Source organism: Bactrocera dorsalis, chromosome 5 (assembly GCF_023373825.1).
Source record: "Bactrocera dorsalis isolate Fly_Bdor chromosome 5, ASM2337382v1, whole genome shotgun sequence".
NCBI lineage: Eukaryota > Metazoa > Arthropoda > Insecta > Diptera > Tephritidae > Bactrocera > Bactrocera dorsalis.
In genome coordinates this window covers 1,230,216-1,251,416 of record NC_064307.1, presented here as the reverse complement: position 1 = coordinate 1,251,416, position 21,201 = coordinate 1,230,216, and the positions used below count along the sequence as shown (strand labels likewise).

The 21,201-nt window shown below is 34.9% G+C and overlaps 1 protein-coding gene across 2 annotated transcripts in view; it reads left to right on the top strand.

Annotated features, from left to right (window-relative positions):
- Positions 1 to 20,702, top strand: part of LOC105232721 (LIM/homeobox protein Awh) — a 46,116-nt gene extending 25,414 nt beyond the window's left edge. The window contains exons 2-6 of one of the 2 annotated variants that reach the window (XM_029553028.2): positions 8,423 to 8,604; positions 12,238 to 12,455; positions 16,965 to 17,186; positions 18,698 to 18,823; positions 19,507 to 20,702. In XM_029553028.2, the coding sequence (XP_029408888.1) occupies positions 8,423 to 8,604; positions 12,238 to 12,455; positions 16,965 to 17,186; positions 18,698 to 18,823; positions 19,507 to 19,568 (810 nt within the window). In that variant the 3' untranslated portion in view covers positions 19,569 to 20,702. Of the gene's footprint in view, positions 1 to 8,422; positions 8,605 to 12,237; positions 12,456 to 16,964; positions 17,199 to 18,697; positions 18,824 to 19,506 lie in introns of both variants that reach the window. The other variant, XM_011214525.4, reaches the window with a different exon arrangement.
- Positions 20,703 to 21,201: the final 499 nt, after the last annotated feature.

Genomic DNA, 21,201 nt, shown 5'->3' with positions numbered 1-21,201 from the left:
TGGGCGCTTTTTATGCCGTGAAGCATTCTTCTGTCGACCATTGAATGAAGAAAAGTTTCAAAACGGTAGCATTTAGCTTTCAATTCCCACAGCATTAGGAAAAGGGCTTACAAGGTAATAAGGTAATAAAATGATAGGAACAGAATGACAGTTGGTCATTCAAAAAGACACGATTGATACTAAACTAGCTCAACGTGTCAAGGAGAAGAAATCAAAGTAAAAAAATTAAGACTCATAAGAGAACTTTCAGTTGTATGAAGTTCGACGGTACTCAGTGCCGGATTAAACTAGCGCGGGGCGGTAGCAAACTCTGTCTAGGGGCCCTTGTTTTGGTATAGGTTCTCAAGTTTAGGGTACTAAATGAAACAAAATTGTTACAAATAAAGTTTTCTGGATTTATTAGGGGCAAATTTAGAGATAATACTTTCAAAATCGACTTCTTTTAGCAAGTGATGCTCTATATTCAACAAAGTGAGATGATTAAGACGTTCTTTGCCGATCGTGTTCCTTAATTCATTTTTAATGCGTTTTAATGTTGAAAAAGAACGTTCGCCACTGCAGTTAGTGATCATGAGAGATATTTAAGTAAATTCGCAAACAAATTTCTAAGTTTGGGAAACACGATTCTAAAGAATTATTTAATAAAAGTTTATAATATTGCTGTTCCAGAGGCTGCTGTTTCTTGGTGTCAGTAACAGTAGCCACATTTGTTTTCAGCAGCTGTACGAACTGCACTAATTTGCTGCCTAGGCTGTTCTCCAAATCATCTTCGTAAGCACTGACCATATTAGAGGATTTTTCCAAGATCTCTTCTGTTGTAAGAGATTTTAGCTGTCGAAATACTTCAAAAACACTAGTAATTTTATGACATTCTTTCATATCCCATTTCTTTCGAATCCCTTTATTAAGGTCTTGATCAGACGACTGCAGCGAAGCACTAGCCGCTTGCAAGTGGATTTCGTTCCACGTAATTGTCATTATTCCCGTTTCTAACTTATTCATCATTGAAAGTAGCCCGAAAGCTTTATTACGGCACATCGCTTTTTGATCCACGTTATTGAAAATATCTTCCAATACTTGCTTAATAGTGATTAAAACACATAACAGATTTTCAGGTGGAAGGTGGAAATGAAACATAGCCTAAGCTCTTCGTGTTTAAAGCATGCAAGGATATTTTACGCTCCATGTAAATTGATATTTTTTTAATTACGGTCAGTTGGAGCGCGGGGCCCGTAGCATTTGCTACGTGCGACGTGGCTAATCCGGCACCGACGCTACTAGTGTATGGATCTATCAAATAGCGTTTAATTAGAAGCTGGCCCAATTTCTGTAGAATAAAACTGTGTGTTAGGTGTCAGGACGCTCGCCTAATCTCTACAACTCGAAGTTCGCTACTAGAAGCATTTATTGCAGATAATATTGACTTGCGGAACTATTTGGTATTAAGTTGAAGTGTATTTATAAATATATGGATTAGCTTGTGCTTATAATCAAATTAGGATTTGGAAAACGTAATTGAGTTGGGCAACGGAAGCAAGAATAACTGTGGAAGGTTTCGAGACTCTGCGAAATCGCTGGAAATCGCAAAGTCGACAGCTATACCTTCCGTGAGCTTGGCAAGTACTGGTCAACAATCAAAGATCAATCATTCTGGCTCAGAGTAGTACCTAAGGGATCCTCTGAACTATTTTGTCTTAGACAAGACAATGTCCAATATAATGTATGTACTCGTATATATAATGACACGTATCTTGTCGGACGCAAATTGTAAAAACTATATGCAGCTGCTTTGTGGAATCATCTATGCACTTTCTTGACAAATTTATTTTGTCAACCTGTGGTCTCAAGAGACACATTTTCGGGGAACCTGAGAAAAATACTGGAATTGAGCAGCCTTAACAAATTGTTGGTAAACTCAAAGCGCTAAGTCGATTTATGAGGGTCTAGTGGTTCATAACCAGAAATCTTGGGAATCACAAAATACCAGCCCTAAGGCCTAAGCAAAAGTCCCGAGTCTGTTTTGTTTCTTAAGATTTATGTAGTTTGGTATTCCAACGAGTTTTTTATGGCTCTCAAAAAAAAAAAATAACGGGGTAATAAATCAAGAAAGAAATATTTCTCAAAACCGAAACCCTCGAATTTGCAGAACATGGTGTAATCAACATCTCTTACGTCAATAAATTAATGTTATTTAGAAAATTAAATATTGCATAATGTATTGATAGCCTTTTTTAACAAAAACAAATTCCTACAAGTATTCATAAACAAATAAATATAGGTATGTATGTGTATTCACACTTTTTATTGTATTGTTTAAACTTTTATTAGATAATAAAAGTGTGGATTTATGTAATGCTAGTATTTCCATATTCGATTCAGTTGCTCGTGTCTTTATGGCCTTCCCAGAACATCTTTTCCTTCATTGTATTCTCTAATTTATTCATTACTTTTGCGCTTGCTGTTTTTATAACATTTATAAAATTTCATTTTATTACACTTGCACTGAAGTTGCTTTTTATAGCTTTCCATGTACGATGAAGATCATATAAATAGTTACATAGGTACATACATATATATATATGTACATGCATATATTCATATACACATATGTACAGGTGTGTGTGTGACTTGTCAATTTTATTACACCTTCGATAAGTTTATATTTCATTAGTTGTACCTTAGCAAAGTCAGTTTTATTGAAGTGCGAGAAAGCAGACACACACACACATACACGCAGGCACTGCTGTGCATAGTTGCTGCAATACCTTGACTGCAAATTCAACGAAGGTTCTTGATGCAAGATCTTTTTTTTCACAGATATTTATACATTTTATTAGCTACAAGGTACAATTTGTATGTTTACACTTCATTTTTTATAATTTTTATTAACAATATTTATGTTTACACGCATACACACATTTTCGGTTACAAAGGTCAAGGCCATGCAGTGTATATGATTTATTTTCTGCCATCTAGCATAGCGTGGGAATGCAATATCATGTGAGATGCGTTGTGGAAGATAAAATTACGCTCACTTTTTTCTTCAGAAAAAATTCATTTTATCTTGAATCCTTAAATAATGTGAATTCTGAAAATATGTAAACGGAATCTTGAACCAATAAATTTTATTGGAAACTTTCTTTTTCTTTGTGCAAAGTAAGCTTTTTTGCTTCTATTAGTATATTACCATTAGGTCTTTAGAGTTTTGAGGGTCTAATGGAAACAATACAGTCAATCGCTCAATGTTTGGCAATGAAGTCCATCAATAACCCATGTTTATCGATGGTATGGTTAATTCAAATTCCAGTGTCAGTTGCTGTTCCAGAAACTATTGATATTGTAAGATAGTCATCTGTTTGTCAATCGCTCAAAAAAATGGTGGTGTTGATTGGTCGTAACGCGTCTAAATCATTAGGATAGGTGATGAATCGTCGATTTACGTGTATGAAAGTAAACAGTGGTGGACAGTATGAATGTTTTCAGATGAACCGAATCCAACAAAAGCGCATGAAGCACTTCCGAACAAATGTTGGAAATATGTGTATCTGTATCCATATCTACATATGTATATCTAAGTAAGTTAGTATATAGAAATTTATGAGTATGCACATAAACAGTAAATTGGCGTTAATTTAAAGCGAGCACTTTATAAACAAAAAAGCTTACTTGGTCGATATTAACATATATTAAAGAGAACACGTGCTTAAACGCGCAAATTTATTTAAACACTTAATTTGTCAACACCCAACAAGCATCGGTAGATTTTTTCAATTTCCGGAAAATTTTTAACAGCCGCGACCATTTTCCAATTTTTTCAAAATTCTTGTAAATGCTATTCAGCTTTCTGGTTCTTTTTTTTCCGAATTCTTTATCAGTACGTTGTTTGATTCTTAGACTAAGAAAAAGGTATTGAAAATTTATGATTCCGTTAGACCCCAACGACATCTTCAATTTTACTCAACCTTATAATAAAAGTGTGTTGGGCATTACCCCACTCGCCCGCTCCAGCGAAGCACAGTGACACTTCAAAGTGACGCGCAGCAACGTCAAGCGAGTAGAACCTGTTCAAAAAGTCTACTTGAACGAGAGCGAAGCTTTGATGTTGAGCTACAGCGAAATGCACGTCAATATACATATTTATGTAAGTGTGTGTGTGCGTCAGCAGCTAAGTCGGTTACTTAGTACACGTATTTGTTGTTAAACTGACAAATTTTTACTGTTTACCGTCGAACGTGAATAACTGCTAAGGTAAACAATGGCGAGCGGTAAAGATCAAAAAACAATTTCGAATCGACAAAAAACGAAAAAAGCGAAGAAAAAGCCGCAACGATGACGCGGAGAACAGCGGTGTTGGATTAAGCAGCGATAACTACAGCGACGCCTCACTTAATCGATGCTACTTTGTGGCTCGAGAAAAGCTAAACAATAATGATAAATAGAGATATAACATAACAACAACAATAAGAGAATAACAAACACACAAAATGTTAAATATGTATGAAACGGCAACGTAGCGCAACGAATTTAAGGCGAGTAGACTGGCTAGAAGTGGCTATAGATTCTAGAATTAGAAGTTTACATGAATATGCGCTTGTTTGTATGTGTATGTGTGTGTGTGATTGTGAAGCAAAGCACGAGATGACTTTTGAGGTTGCAGCTGAATTGTTGGGCGTTTGCACTGATGTGAAAACAACTGTTAAAATATCTGTGACGAAACGTCTTTTCCGATTTTACCCGACGCAAACGAGTCAGCAGCGCACACGGAGAGGGGAGGCAGACAATTTCATATCATTTCATTTTTCTCGTTTTTCTTTTTTGCACAAATCATTTTTGACAGCGGCAATATGGTGAAGTCACCACTCGCACAAGTGCTGTTTAGCATCACAATGCCAGGGTACGAGCATATGAATAATTTTGACACGTAACGGCATACACGCACAGACACATGCCATACATAAATACACATGTGAATGTATGTGTGTGTGTATTTTGTGGTACGCGCTTAAGTGCGGAGGGTTCAAACTCACCGCAGCCAGCAACCACAGCAAATCGCTCCTGTTTACACGCAGGACAACACAGCACCAGCAAAAAACCGAAAAACATATGTATTCACAGCAGTAAAAACAACAGCAACAATTTACGAATTGTCATATACAAAATGGTTTTTCAATTAGTATTACTAACATAGCACGGCGCCATGAGTGCGCATGCGCCTGGCAGCCATAAACGCACACACAAACGCACGCACAGGCGAGACCAACTAACAAATGGCGATAGAGACAATGCCGTTAGCAATGCAAAAGTCATGCTTCTATGCCCACCAAACATGTCAAAATTATTTATTACATCACAAACCCAAACCGTTTTAGGCGACCCCTTGGCGAAAGCAACAACTAAATGTAGACACCAGAAACAAAACCAACAAGCAAACATAAAAAAAGCAATATAAAGATAATAAAATTCCAACTCACAGCATTGCTGGCGCTTTAATGTCACACAGGATAATAAAAGGGAAGTAGGCAGGATGGCGGATGGCGGCAAACCAATGAACACAGTAGTGGCCATAGAAACAGCAATGTATATACATGAAAAGATATATGTACATAGGAATTTATGGGAAGGTATTTCTATTGCTTACAGTGAGCCAAGGAAATACCTTAATATGTAAAACGTCAAACATCGTGCTATTAGTTATATGTATAAGGGCTAGATCAAGTTTTCGCCCAATTCAAATATTTTAAATACAAAGATTCTCGGTTTTGAATGAAAACATACAAAAATGACATATAGTCTGTCGCGAGTTTTTTTCTTAAAATATAAACGCCAAAAAATATTTTAGTATTTTGTATTGTTCTATAACATATTTTTTAGTCAGTAGAAAAGTATTCGCTCATATAAAACGTTAAATTTTAATTTTAAATTTTCTGTTAAATTTTGTTTTCAAAATCCACAACCTAAAAGTTGTACTTTGTATGATTAATATTTTGAGTCACTGTATAGCCTATTTGTTTTCTGCTTTTGTATGGCGGCGAATACTTTTAGATACCAGAGGGTCTGTTAACTCAAAAACCAGTGTGTGCTTTATCAAAAACAAGCGATCATACATAAAGTAATAGCAATAAAAAATAAAAATACATGAAAATATTAAGTGTCACCCGAGAACATGGTGGACGTCAACTAATTCAGAGTCCTCAATACGCATACCTATGCACATACATACATACATATGTACATACTTACAATCGTGTTCACACTTAGCTACGCTATATCCTCGACACTCTGCTCATTTCAATATTGTCAAATGTTGTGGGGTTCAGCACAATGGCCTCAGTCATTTAATAGGTGTCCGTTGTAGATATCATAAAATAGAACCAACTTGAAGTTTGTGTGCCTACTTTTTCTTATGATATTATATGCCTATGTCCTAAAGGTTTACATGTTTGAGAGCTTTCAGTTAAGATAATTTTTCGGCTTGAGTTTTAAAAAGTTTTTCTATAATATAATACATAATCAAAAAAGTAATAATATTTTTTTTTTATCTCATGGAATTAAACTGCTAATATCAAATACTTTGAGACTTAAATTTGTTAATTTGATCTAATAAATCTTCCGCAAGCATTCTAAAAACTTCGAAATGATAAAAGATGGTGATGGTGATAGTGTATTCTTCACTTTTTATAGGAATGAGAACGTTCTTTCGAGATTCTAATATCAAGCTTATTCATTTCTGAATATTCTTGAGAATCATATGTAACATGTTCCCCTAAATATCATATACATATTTTTTAATCAAATTTAAATTACATTAAAATATTCGTAAAATACTACACATACATAAAAAACACTTTGAAGTATTTACAACCCCATTTGGCTAATGGCCGAGACATCGTAAATAACCTTGGGCGCCCATAATAAAAACGAAAAAATATAAGTAAAGAAAAACAAAAAAAACTAAATGAAAATTTCAAAAACAACACACAAAAATATAAACAAATTATAGCCAACGAGAAATTTGAATATTTACGACTGAATTTGCTACTTGAAATTTGTGTCGATAACACAAAATTCGTTTTAAGCTTTTAAGTATAAAATATTATATTTTGAACTTTAAAATCCGCCGATGCAAAAGTCAACAACATTTCCAAATGTAATTAACATAAAAAGTCTCGAATTTATGTTTTAATTTGAATTTAATGAAATGTTTAAAGCCAAAAGCTTATTGTTGTCCTAATTTATGGGAAAGACGGGAGAAGGTTTGTGTATGTGTTTTCTTATAGGAATTTCCAGAGTAACTGTTAATATATGCATACATACATACACATAATACTCATCAACCGATCATAATTGCATAACAGAGGCATTGAGCACGCTGGAGTTATGCTTTAATTTTCCGAATAACTACCGTTACTTTGTGCAAATTGTTTAATGTTCTTCGTTTTACCACCTTCGGATTATACGCATAACCGCGTTACTTACATTTGACATATTACGATTTTACATGCACAAATCTACATTTCTCTAGACCTCTGCTCCGCATTTAAGCCTAAATGAACATTTTCGTTTGTTTAGCCAAGTTTGTGCAACATTTAGCCGCTTCATAAATATTCGTAACGCTTTATGAAGCTAATAAAGAAACTCTTCCATACGAGTAGAGTTAACCATAAACAACAACTAAATGAGGAACCAACGACTTCGCCGACTTCACATGCCATATAAAAATCACGAACGCTGCCGACGGCTAAATGCCAACGTTCTAATGAATATGCAGTGATTCCACAATAATACCATAAATTTATGTCTTTGCTCTCTCTCTTTCTCTTTCTCTTTCTCTTTCTCTTTGCTGAAACCTCTAATTTATGTCAGTTGTTACACCAATGTTTAACATAAAATTCGCGTATTTCTTAACTTAGAGGACCTAGCGAAATTGAATTTGGTTAATTAATGATAAAAAATCGTCTAGTAAGTCGGGAATTACTTTATCTTGGATTTGTCAACATTTTTTGTGTAAAACTGTTAATTCTATTCTAAATAGCGAAAATAAAATTTATATTTTGAAGACATTCTTTGGTCTAAAGGTGAATGATATTGGTAAAATAATTGAATATTCTTAGGAACAGTGAGATCTAACTACATACGAGTATGTATTTCCATCATTTTTTGTAAAAACATATTTTTTTCCTCCTTTTCTACATAGTTAGGCGGACCTACATCTCTTATTAATAAGTTATTGTTGAATCCAGGTGACTCTTCACCGAATAACTATTATAAATTTGAACCAATTACTTCATTATAGATTAAGGCCATTTTCACTCACTTCCCCATTCCCCAAAGCTCCTTCATTTACAAATAGATTTAGACTCTCTTTACATTACTAAATAATTTATTAGAATAAAACATATATTTTTTAATTTTCTCCTTACAGACTGAGCTGCGTTCATGCGCGGCATGTGGGGAGCCAATCTCGGATCGGTTTTTTCTCGAGGTTGGCGGTTGTTCGTGGCATGCCACCTGTTTGCGCTGCTGCATCTGTCAATGCCCGCTCGACCGACAGCAATCGTGTTTCATCCGCGAACGGCAAGTCTATTGTAAAGCAGACTATGGCAAGTAAGTATTAACCGGAAAGGCGAGAGAGCATATCACATACTTAAAATCATGTAGGGATATCAGTGAATATGCATGTAAATGTAATGAATTAGCATCAGTGTGCTAAATAATATGTAACTGTGTGTGACTGTTTTGACTCTTTTCTTAGTTTACAGAGATGATATGATTTCTAAATTTGATTTCTACAACATTAATATGCGGGGATCTGTAACTAGAACAAAGTTCACAAATTAATCAATTTTATTATCAAAACAAGCAAAGAAGATCTAAGCCAGGGAGTAACTTCAACTACATAAGGCTAGTTAATTATATGGAGCGAATATGCACCGTTACAAGAAAAACAAACTCAAAGTAATGAAAATATTCCCACCGTTCAGGCAAGTGTTGCTGAAGGCCGCAATTTGTCGATTTCAAGACGTTCCCAAATTTGTGACTGTCTCAAACCACAACCTGGTGGATTTTGAAAATGAATGATCCTTGGAATAACTTGAGAAAAATATGATTTTTTTAGAAAATTATTTTTCCTGATGAGGCTCACTTTTATCTGAGTAGTGCGGAAATCAAACAAAACTGTCGATTCTGGAGCGAAGAAAATCCACAAATTACTCATGAACAATCATTTCATTCACATAAATTGACAGTTTGATGTGGTTTTTAATCTGGTGGAATCATCGGTCCAACTTTTTATGGCCGCAATTGGAAAAAGTTGACCTTGGCGGCTTTAACAAGACGGGAGGGACATAGCACGCGCAACAAATATTGCGAGAAAAGTGTGAAGATTCGATTATTTCAATCAATTATGACATTGAATGGCCTCCAAGAAGTTGTGATTTAAAATCATTAGGTTACTTCATTTCATTTCATTGGTTTTTATCAATAAACTCAATCCTCTTCAAACTTAAGAAGTCACGATCGAACGTGCCATGTCGAAAAAGTACTTGAGAAAGTATTCATCGAATTCGTTCCAGCAAAAGAAGTCCTGTACTCAATTTGAATGATATTCAATACAAAACATTTGAATTTCCCTAACACCTAGTAGAAAAAGAAATCATATCACTCTTATTGGAAAACCCTGTACAATTTTGTCAATAAAAATCAATGGTTATGTTTATTTTCCAAATGGCTTTAGTAATCTCTATCTTGCATTATAATAGAGCGATCGAGTTACGATTTTTTGCGTTATAAAAATAAGATATCGTACCAAAAAATTTCACAGAAATTTTTGTTTGCTTGTGCCAGTATTTTTCTTCAGTTATTGCGAAACCCTAAACCAGGTGGCTTAAAATGTAGTTTATTACGGTGTTATCGATTTCGTTCTTGTAATTTTTATTTTAAAGATGCACCACGCTACGGAAGGCCAATTGTCGGAAATATGGATATATGTGAATCGAAATATTTATATGTGAATCGCAATAAGATAGATCCATTTATGAAATGGATGGTTAGCAGTAATAAAAAGTGGAGCACTTATGTATGTCAACGTCAGACGATAATGAATGGGGTTGAATCGTGACGAGCCAGAATTCACAGTTGAGAGGATTTGGTTATATGTTTGGTAAAACTTTACTGTCAACATCCACCTTTATATTTGAACAAACTGGAGAATATTTGACTTAAGCCGGATCATTATATTTGTACTCTATAAAACCGTCAATTTAATGAAAAAACAAGAGATTATTTTTACTAGATCTTTCAAGAGATTAGTAAAAAATTTCCTTGTCTCCATTAAGCAATTTTTAGAAAGCCTTTGTGTGATTTTTTTTTAAGTTTATATAATTCTACAACTATTTCCTAAAATATTTTAATTATACAATTTTCGTGATATCAAGATTTCGAAAATTAAATTTCTGTTTTGTGATTTTTTTTGTTGTTGTTGTTAAGCTCTCGGTAAAATTTCACTTCAGCAAACAGCTCTCAGCTCGCCATATTTATGCTTCAATTGGTATCTGTTTTCATAACTGACTGGACAAATTTATAAGAAACAACAACTACAAAAAGAAAACATTCAATAATTGTCATTGTTTGTAATATTTGTATGCATTTGTATTTATGTCACCATAAATGGAAACCATATACTCAGGTGTCGAATAAATATTTTCCCACACTCCCTAAAATATAAACGAAGTCAACAGTATGATATGAAAATATTTTCTAAACTTTTAAATGTAACGCAGCTAAGAGCATTTGATTCAACACTTTAAGCTCAAAAATAAATAAAAAAGTTCAAAAATACATAAAAACGCAAAGAAATAAAATAAACAGAGAAAACTACATACATATGTACATATGTAGATATACGCATGCGTTTGTGTGCGTAAGCAGCGTAAGTAAGCGTAAAGACAACAAAAACAAAATAACATTAAATGCAAAGCTAGTAATGTTCATAAAGTAGATTTTCGCTTCGATTTGCCCTCCACTCGCTTCAACTACTACGTGTGCTTGTTTATTTTTGTTTTTGTATTATTTAAGCGTGTTTATTTAACTTTATTTTCGTGTTTTTTCACACACTATCTATCTACTGTCACTTTGAGTTTTCAATTCCATTGAGTGGCATGAGTCGGTACAATTGCGCTCCGTCGCGGAAGGTGTCCCCAAAGACGGCGGCTGCGGCCTTTACAGCAGCGATGTCCCCACGGACCAGTTAGCTACGACCGAGCAGACGCACACACACATTTGTTTGTGTACGTGTAAAGATAAATACATCGCAGAGTTGACTGCTGGGCCAAGGCAGTAAGGCAAGGCTCAAAGCAGTGCACGCTTGTTGTTGTTGTTGTTCTGAAAGAGATGAAACGAAAATGACTGATGCGGTTGTAAAAATATTTATTTTCCAAGCTAAGAATTTTAAGTTGATTGTTGTTGTCATTTGCGTTGCTCATATCAATGGTGTTGCTTTGGTTGTTGTTGTTCCACAAACGTGCCAGTCGCACCAAACAAGCGACCAACTAAGAATAACACAGCATAAATATTGTTGCTTTAATTTTAATTTTTTTGCTCAACTTTTATCTATAAGATACACAATCGAGTCATTGATGCAGATGTCGCCAAAGCGATTGAGCGCACACACACGCACCTTCGCGTGTATCTGGCAGCCGAGGTGTGCGCTGCCGAATCCGGATCGGCGCGTTGCAAACTGCAGACTCATTTCGAAAAGTGTCAAGTGAAGAAGTGTGACGAGGCGAACAGCGATGAAAATATTACAGCATGTGTGTGTGTGCGATTGTAAGCCAAAATGTCAATACAGACACAGGCATATGCACACACACACACACAAAGGCGCAATCCAGCGCACTCACTCATGCCACTTCCGGTGACAAGTGCGCGCACTTTGCGCATCAGTCAGCCTGATTTGAATGCTGCGACATGATTTGCTGAATCTCAAACTCCACACAGCTACACACGTAACTGCCGTTATACAAATGCACAGCCACTTGCGCTTTGCGTTGTTGCTTAAAGCTTAAGTTAAACACTTTATCTTTTTCACCAAACGCACTTAATGGCGTGCATTGAATTTAATCCGCGTCTTAACGCCTTAAAGTAGGCTCCACTTAAAATATTTTCACTGTGTCACTGGCATTTGATTTGTACTCCTACATACCTATATTTATTTTTGCTCGGATGTCATTTATTTTTCAGACGCTTCGGCGCAAAATGCTCAAAGTGCTGTCGTGGCATCTCGGCGACGGATTGGGTGCGTCGCGCACGTGACCTCGTCTTCCACTTGGCGTGTTTCGCGTGCGATCAGTGCGGACGACAACTCTCCACCGGCGAACAATTTGCTCTGATAGACGATCGGGTGCTGTGTAAGGCGCATTACCTGGAAACGGTTGAAGGTGGCACCACATCAAGTGACGGTAAGTACGATCACGTGCAGGATTTGTGGAAGAGCTAATTTTGATGTTACTTTAAGTTAGTCTAAGGAATTCTACAAATTGGTTTAATTTGGTATTCGAATACTCGGAAAACTTTTATTATTGTAATCAAAAATCTACCTATATTTTGATTTTGAATGTAAAATGGATAAACGTAAGTGCTGTGCAAAATAGGCAATAATGAAAATTAATTCTTAAGGCCAAAAGTATACCTGATTTTTACCCTTGATTGGAGTTTTAATGCCTTCCAATATTTTTTAACTAAGTAATTTGGCTTGATTCTGAAATACTGCTTTAGCGAAAAATATCCCACCAATAAGGGTTTTCCTGTTTATATATAAGTGTTTCTTTTCATTAAAATGCAGAATATTTTTTTAGGTTATCCGTGTGTAATACTTAAAATACTTTGAAAACAAATCTCTCGTCCATTCCAATGGATTTGTTCTTGTTCACTACACTTTTTTCAGGCTATTATTAATTTTTTTCTAGAAGCAATAACGGCTTAAATGTTGAATAAACTCGCCACACATTTGACCCAAGCTGATCAAGTCATCTTTAAAAGTATTGCTATGCTAATCTTGCATAGAGCTCTCATCTTAATGCCCGGCTTCTATTCTTTTTTTAAAACGCTGGCATTATTGTGTTATAAATTTACAGCTCAATGCCGTTTTAAGAGGCAAATACATGTGCTAGTCACTAAAACTATTCATTTTGAAAAAATTTTGATTCCCTTGATCCCATTGGCGATCTTCTGGGGGACATCCGAAACAACTCTCAGGCATATTTTCTGCTTAAAATTATCTCAAATCCAAAAACAAATAAAATTATTATTATGTTTGCTAGTAATGATGGAAAGACTAACCATATTTTTGACTTTTAACAACAAAAAGTTGTCGTTTGAGCTTTTCGAGAAAAACGCAGTCCAAGTCTTGGCACCGATGGCACTAAATGAAAAAATGCTTGCATATCTCCGAAACTACTTGACCGATCAATTTCAAATTTTCGGAGAATATTCTCAAACATACATTCAATATATATATAAAAAAAATATTTATTTGTGTAATTCACTATTGGACAAAAGTTCTTAAGTAAAGCTTCAGCCTTTTATATTTCAACGTTCCAAAATAGTTCATGTTGAGGTGAAATTGAGTTTAAGAAAGACCTTTGTCAACATCTCAGTCTATCGCATGACTTTGGCTAGTAACTCAAGGACTGAATATACATCACAAACTCTTTTGAATCTTATAAACTTTGAAATACAATTTGAAGTATAGTAATAACCAATTAGATGCTTAAAACATGGTCAAGATTATGGAGGTTCTTCATGAAGAAATACCTTGGGTTCTGATTTTGAGCGAAAAAGTGTTGTTAATATCGTCCTTTGAAATACACTTAATATGCTAGATTAAAGTATTTATAGAATCTTTAATATGAGTTTTAAACCAGTAAATGTCCAGCTAAGAACAGTAGCGCGCCATAATCGGCATTATAGTCACACAAGAGCGCGCTCACTTAAAAGCTTAGAAAGCGGGGCACTTGCACCAATTGCCAAAGTAGACAGTAATTCATGCAACGATTATTGAGGCCGACTTATTGCGGCAATGACAAAAGTGCAGACACCCTTTAACGCACACAAACCCAGACACATGCGAAAAAAACAAAATATGAAACACCAACGAAACAATTCGTAAAGCTCCAAATCTAGCCGTGACGAATTCGGTGTGAATGCCTTGAAAAGCCACTACCTACGGATGTGTAGAGTCTGTGACAGCAGACTCCATCACAAAAAAAGTGGACTGAACTGCAGTTGAGTATTTAGGCTGCCTGGGTGGGTGGCGTCGGCTGTGGCAAAACACTCGCACATTTCAGACACGTACACATATTTAGGATGGCAACATCGGCTGCTGGCATCCCTGACAAGAAGAATTGACTCGCTGACTGCGCACCGCACACTTTTATACGCACATCCATGCGGCTTGAAAGCAAAATATGGCCAAAGTATGTATGTATGTGTGCGTGCGTGCATGTGCGATGTGTCAGTGTGTTTGTATATTTGCTGGCTTCTGCACTCGTCTCGCTGCCACGTTTGACTAATAAGAACCATGTCAAAACAACGTATGTCAAATGTGACGTCACAAACAAGCTAACGGTTGGAAACGTTGACATCCAAGCACATGCCTACACATACACACACACGTGTTCACACCCACGTATTCATTTGTTTTATGAGCTCCAGCATTGACATGTCTGCCATGGAATATGCATGCGCCGGTAGCCGTGGTTGTTGCTGTGGTCCACAGAGGGGCAGCGCAACACTCTCGGTGTTTATGCAACTTCCACAGGCTGGCAGCATTGCACAGCAACTTTTGCGCTTCGCCCGTTGGACTTTTGCGTTTGTGTGCCGCTCACTTTTAAGCCCTAAATCGCATGCGATTGCATGGCTTTCAGTCAGGCAAAAACAAAAACAGCCGAAGCACTCGAAAACACAATATTGTCACAAATATACATACATACCGAGAATATATGTATATGTACATAAAAAGATGTCTGTATGTGTCTGTTTTGAGGGCCACAACAGTTTGTGTCAACTTTGTCTACAGTTTGCTCAAACTCAAGCATTTGTGTGCATGTATGTATGTATGCATATGTTGAGGTCTTCTAATACACACATTACTTAATAGCGCACCAGCTTAGTATCCTGTGCCATATACTTAGGCACTCGTATTATCATATTTGTTTGCAATGCGGGCCAACGGAGAGGCCTACAAAAGCTTAAAAGTGCCAGTTTTATGGCATTTGCTTCTATGCCACTTTGCCACTTTGCTGGTTGTGTGCAATCATTTTGGGTTTAAACGCTGCAACGTGCAACGCATGGTGTGCTTAAATGCCCCAAGGCAACGGGAGTGCTTAAATACATTTTTAAGTGGTTCTCTGTAGAGACTTTAAGGCTTTAGTTACTTTGAAGAGTAGGAGCTAAAGTGCTACAATACTATAAAGCTTTGCACTTTAAGTTAAAATTACAAAAACAAAAAATGTTTTCTTGCGTATTACCAATTCAGATTGCCAATTGCCAATCAAATGATTACTTCCTAAACTCTATTTTTAGTCTAAGCTGATATTGGTATATAATTGGAATGATATCTCCTAGAGGGATATAAGATATTACTTAACTAGGATTATTTACCCGGCTATTTTTAAAATCACAAAACTTTATTTATTAATAGCTTCCTATGCCGAATAAAACCATACCAACAATTAATCCCATTTTCCATATACTTAATTTTAATAAGTCTCGACTGGGATGGCCTTTAGTGCCTTCAGCGAATTTTTGTTTTTTTCGTTTTTGGCTCATTATTGGAACGTCATTCGCTAGACCGTTAGACAGTTTTCAACCCAGATTCATCAAAGCACACTTCGTCATCAGGAATGTTTAGTTTGATGAATATAGGATTGATTCTCAGCTATAGCGTCAACCGTGTCTCGACGCCTCGTATGCAGAAAGCGTTGATGAATGCTTTCTGCCATTCAAATACTTTTGTTTTTGATAAAATAGACCCCCAAACACATTTTCAATGCTTCCGTACGGCTACGTTCCATTGCAAACTGAAAATTTCAAGCAGCCTTGTTCTCAATTTTTGTGTTCATGGTAAAAATCACCAGACAAACTTTTGCAGCCAAACACTAACTAATGGATATGAGGAGATCAAACTTCACGAGAACATAAAAAAGTTGTTCGAATCTATGAAAAAAGGTGTATCGATTAGGTTTGCTCGCTTACTTTGAATGGAGGAGTCATAATTTTTCTTTATGTTTCAGACTGTAATCTAGTCAAGCTTATTGCTAAAAGAGATCTTCATAAGAATGTTAAATGCTTGGCTGTACTGTTAGATTTGCATCCAAAGGTTTAATTAAAGGTGGAAGGCACCAAACTGAAACTATATTTCCTGTATAATACAGGCATGCATGCATTTGTATCAAAAAAGAAAATTCTGAAATATTTCGCACTCATTTTTGTATATTTATGCTCATTTATGTATTTCTTCATAATTTAGCTAAATTTTCCATCAACATGTTAACATGGCGCCACCAATACTATTTATAGATATACACTTCTGTAGATACAATTTTCATAGAATTCCTAGGCTGGTAAAATTTCAACAAAAACCTAGTATGTAATAACAAAGAACACAAGAAATACTTTTTTATTAATTCCTCGAATATTTGCAATCATCTAATCGCACTAATAACAATTCCTCTTTACCGTTTATTTCTTTTACCGTTAATCCGCACTCGGTCACTGCATTTTCGGGCATTCTACAATTCTAATAACGATGCTGCCGATGCTGCCGCTGCTGCTTTCGCTGATAACTCTATCGATTAACTTGATTATATTGGCGCTGGCGCTTCAATCCGCACACACACATACACGCACATCAACAACAACAACAATAACAACACAATTTTTGTTACATCACGCATTCAACGCATTAGACGGCTGTGATGGTGATGGCTATCATAAAAGTAAAACGAAACGCGTACGCACCACCTTCACCGAGGAGCAACTGCAGGTGCTGCAGGCCAACTTTCAGATCGACAGTAATCCGGATGGACAGGATTTGGAGCGCATCGCCTCGGTAACCGGTCTCAGTAAGCGTGTGACGCAAGTTTGGTTTCAGAATTCCCGAGCGCGACAGAAAAAACACATTCATGCTGGTAAGAATAAAAGTAAGTAGTTGTTGTAGTTGTAGTCGTAGTCGTTGTTTAGTAAAAGTAATCCTAAAGGTGTGCATTCGCATGTATGCTTGTTCATTTGGCTGTGGTTAGCACTTAGCATAGAATGGCTAATAGGCGACTTAAGCGTTGAATTCACATAAGTGAAGTGGACCCAGCAGTAGAAATGACTTAGTTCAAGAATTCCAAGAGTAGATAGTTGTATTACTGGTACTATTTTGATCTTTTTTAGACTAGTTAATTTCGAGTCCGAAAGTTTGGTTGTTAATTGCTATTTTTATAAGTTTTAAAGCAGAAATGTCTTATTGCACATGCAAATGTGAAAGATATAGTGCATATATAAGGATATATGTTATATGGAACTATCCTTATCTATTTAGAATAGGGAATCATGTACAATCCTAGGAAAAAGAAGTTTAGTATCAGCCTTAGCACCTTAAAATTTCCACAATAGCAGAAGAATATGAATCATTTGTTAAATACAAAATTTTAGAATCATTATTGCAGCTTATTTTTGCAACATTTCTGACATAAGTTTTTCGAAAATCACTTTACAGCACAGCAAGTTCCAAAAGAAAATATTACATCTGGAATTTTAGGCAAATTTGAATTAAAATCCAAAAAGTTAATATTTCAGCTGGAACTTCCAAAATCTAAAAAGCTAAGCTAAATGAAAAACCATCCAATTTGACTGAATTGCAATCTGTTCGAAATGTAACTAGTTTTTATTAAAACACTAATACACACAGAAGAAGAATACTCACAGATAAAATTTCTCCTACAGCATGTTTGAACTGTTACGACTATCTTCTTTTACTTGACTCTTGACGAGAATATTGGCAAACTGTTACTGGAAGTATGGCGCCAGTAATTTTGGTTATCGTTTAAATTGGAAAATAGGCAAAACCGTCAGAGTCTTTTGGCGATTTTAAAATATTAATTAATATAATATAAACATAAAGTGTAATCATGTGTTGACGGAGATGTCGGTGCGGCTGAACGAGCAATGATGCAATCTTGTTAGGGCGCCACGGGAACTTATGACACTTGGTAGCGGTAGCCGCGGTGAATTTTATTTCCATTCTCACTGGGTGCCTGCAAAGAGCAGGGAGCGCATAGAGTAAGCTGTCAGGATAATCTTATAAGTAGAATTCTTAAGCTCGCAGAAGGCTAAGCTTATATTATAAAGAACTTTATATTTAAGATTTTAGAAAGTAATGCAATCATGGAAACGAAATAATTCAATTCATAAATAAATCTCAAACAAACTAGCCGCTTGAATACAATAACCATTCCTATTTTCATAACAACAAGTTTTATATTATTAAGCATACATTTTAATAGCGTCATAGTTTAAATACTTACATACTTACATCTGCATAAAATGTTGTTTCAATCTATTTGCTTTCAAAATATTTAGCATTTTCTAATATACTTTAAATAAAAACTCAAAATCTCCGTTTCTTATATGTTATCTTCATTTCTATTTGCAGTGCGTGAACCCGAAGGAAGCTCATTTGCCCGCCATATTAACCTGCAGTTAACGTATTCATTTCAGAATAACGCCCAGAATGCTATGCACCTGAACGGCAACTCAAAGGGCTTATATCCAACGCACGGTGAGTCAAAAAAAAACATAATTTGAATATAATTTCTAAAATATAAATATATTTGTTGCAAAAAATTTTATCAGTGGAATAGGCGAGTGTAGACAGTTTTTGGAAATAAAAATTTTCATAGTAAGAAGCAACCGGACGGAAACGAAAGATAAAATATCGAACATTAGGGAACATTGGTAGGGAAAAGGAACGGGAGGGGCGTGGTTGAAATTTTAATGGTTAATAATTCTTTCGCGAAATTTGATGGAAACTTACCTTCTTATGTCCCAAACATACTATATTTCAATCAATGATTTCTTACATTTTTATTATTTTCAAAGGCACTAGTCTAGCTTATGAAAATATAAATTAGTATTAATTTCCTTATTTCTTATACCGAAGATAATTGTAACGCTTGTTTATTTCAATAAAGTCATAACTCAAAACTAAATCTTGCCATGTCTGTGTAAAATTAATACTTTTGAAGTATTTAAGGCTTTCTATAGTTTTGATTTATATCATTCATTGATATATCATTCATACTCAAAATATCATTTTTCCAATCTGTGTCATTTCTGGCATTGACATTGAACTAGAAAATCATTGAAACCATACTTTTTTTTCAAAAAAATCAACTAATAATTTTTCCTTTACATTTGATATTAACTTATTCCCACTTCTTTGCTTTTCATTTGTCATTTTAGAATCATCCATGGATGAACTTTCGCAGGACTCGAGTGTGCATTGCATGCAAAGTGAAGTGTGACTGGAGCATTTGAACCACCATTAAAGGAAACATGTACCATACATATGTTCTAAACTATTGGTGGCATCGGAGATAAAGCTACACACCTACACATGCGCTCAAACATACACTTAAGTGCGAAACTAGGAAATCACATTTCAACGGAGTTTTGTGTATCAAAGCAAAAAAACTCGAAAACTTAAACCCAGTTATACATATAAAAATCAAAAAACGTCCTAACCTAGTCAAAATTACGAAAACAAAATGTTATTGCAAAAAAATTAAATGCGGAAATCGAAAAACGTCCAAAAGAATGGCTAAAAGCAAAGGGCAAAAAACAGCGACTCCAGGCAATTCTTCTGTCCAGCGGCCAGTATTAATCGTGAATATATTTCATTATTTTTTCGAAACTAGCAGTAAAGTAAAATTTTAATTTAAATTTAGACTTTTTCACTATACAAAATTCACATTTATTAAAATTAAAATTTGGTACAAAAAAGTATTTAAAATAGTCAACACTTTGGACAAAAGAAATATTTAAATAAGATGTCACTTTAATTCCATTAGCTTTCGAAAATTCAGAAAACATGAAGGTCAACCTTGAAGAGCAACACAAATCAATTCTAACTTTAGGCTTAGCAAAAACACAAAATATTTATAAATCAAAAGGATAAAACTAGTAATCATTGTGACGCAACAAGTTCAATTGAAGGCCACTCCGGTCAGCGGTGTGTGCATGCTCAAAGCGTGCCAGTGTATACTCGCATACACACACACATATATAAATATGTATGTATGCGGTACCGAAACACTTGCGCCGGCGCAGTGGCATCATTTCCATGTAAAAAAGTTAATTTGCATTAACTCTAACATTCCTTAATTGTAATTTAAGATTCCATTAGCATTTACTTTAAATCAATTATAACTGTTAAGTTTAGCAAAACAAACAAGCCAACAAAGAGTAAGCACATACAAGTACATAGAAATGCATATGTGCATATGTATAAATAACTAGAACCCTGTATATAAGACCTCGTTTGCACCTGAAAAAAAATCATAAAAATTAAAAAAAATATTCACACACACAAACACAATTATGATCCGCGTACATTTAGGTTTGTATATAAATTTGAGCTAGTGTCTACGCCTAATATTAGTTAATAAAACGAAATCAATATTTTTCCTCAATAAAATATTTTACATTTATTTATGTATGTGTATGTATTAAATCTGTGTATGTACCTTATGCATAATCACTTTGACTCACACATCCTACTGTCATACATTTTGTATGTATTGAAGCTTCGTATCGCCTTTCTGAAATATAACTTAAGCTATTGTAAAATATTTAATGTACATACATACATACTTACTTACTTAGACGTGTATGTTAATTACTTATATTGTATTATTAGGAATTGTTATTGTTTATTTCTTGTTTTTTAAATTTGTAAACAAATAAATATATACTCTAACTTATATTTCAGTTGAACTAAATTACAGAAATGTAAAAAAGAAGCATAAATTGTAAATTGAGTATACTTGCCAATATTAAAATTAAACAAAATACTAAACAAATTATAAAGAATCTAACAGCTAGTTAACACAAATTATAAAATATGAAATTAAATACAGAAAAAATATTAAAAGAATT